The 1,175-nt window shown below is 26.0% G+C and overlaps 1 protein-coding gene across 1 annotated transcript in view; it reads right to left on the bottom strand.

Moving 5' to 3' along the window:
• LOC100165290 (NAD-dependent protein deacetylase sirtuin-7) overlaps nt 1–1,175 on the bottom strand; it is a 7,815-nt gene continuing 6,640 nt past the window's right edge. The window contains exon 8 of the mRNA XM_001946136.5: nt 1–1,175. Coding sequence (XP_001946171.1) covers nt 829–1,175 — 347 coding nt within the window. The 3' untranslated portion in view covers nt 1–828.

Genomic DNA, 1,175 nt, shown 5'->3' with positions numbered 1-1,175 from the left:
AAGTAGTCAGGTTGATTTGTTCTATACTGGTAAATTTTATAACCATAAAATATCCATCTATAGTTTACATTCTCCAAAAAAATAATAAAAAATGTATATAATTGTTTTACCTAAAATGGTCATTGTTTTTGGAAATATAATTTTACTGAAGCCTATTATTCAATATTGGCTGGCTGTGGTAACCCCCCAAAAATTCAAGAGTCGCATGTTATGCTGCCTCTGATGTCCCCATGCGCACACCTATGATGATATAATATTTAAATGATTATCAATAAAAATATATGGGTTGAAAAGGACATTATTTTCAAAACAATATTAACTGTAAGTGAAACGAAAAAACGTGTATTATTACTTAGCAAGATTGTAAAAACACAAATAAAAAAAAGTAAATAAAAATCAAAATTCAAAATGAATAAATCACAACAAATCATTATTGCACTTCAATAAACCACATTTAAATCTTATTAGAAAAATTACTTCTCTAACACAATAATAATAGTGTAAAATATGAAAGAATTATTAAATAATCATAAATCTAACAGATGAATGTAAAAATTGAAAATATGATGAAAAATGCTGGATAGGCAATAATCGTTTCAAATTTTAAATTATAACAAACTAAACCAATTCTAAACATGATTTTAATATAAAAAATATGATAATATAAGTAACGGTATGCCCAAGTAATGATTGTTACCAGTTGGGTACTAATACCATTATAGATATTTTTAGAAATACACAACCTTTCAATTTCAATTGTAGTTTAATTTAAATACTGGAAGGTAAAGAAATAATGAGAAAAACTAGTTTTAAAATAAATAATTATACCTATTTCTTTTTTTTCATTCTTTTCTTGTAACCTTTCCCAAACCAGCCAGCAGTAACTTTGGCCTTTTCTATAACTTCATCATTCTTATCCACTATTTCTTCAGTTTTTAGTTCATTTTCGTCTTCTTCATCTGTATCATCATCATCACAACACAGACAAATGGCTACGTCTTCTTTGAACTTTGACTCATATCGATGATAAAACAGGCATTTAGTTGAACCATAAACTGGATGACAAAATGTACAATATCGATTTATTGAAACATCCGTTTTTTTAATATCATCTTTATCTTCACTAACATCTCTTTTTTTTTTTTTTAAATTGTTTGTCAGCTTTTTTTCTATTT

The sequence above is a fragment of the Acyrthosiphon pisum genome, chromosome A1 (genome assembly GCF_005508785.2).
Source record: "Acyrthosiphon pisum isolate AL4f chromosome A1, pea_aphid_22Mar2018_4r6ur, whole genome shotgun sequence".
NCBI lineage: Eukaryota > Metazoa > Arthropoda > Insecta > Hemiptera > Aphididae > Acyrthosiphon > Acyrthosiphon pisum.
Note: the sequence above shows the minus strand (reverse complement) of the source record. Positions and strands in the feature narration are given on the sequence as shown.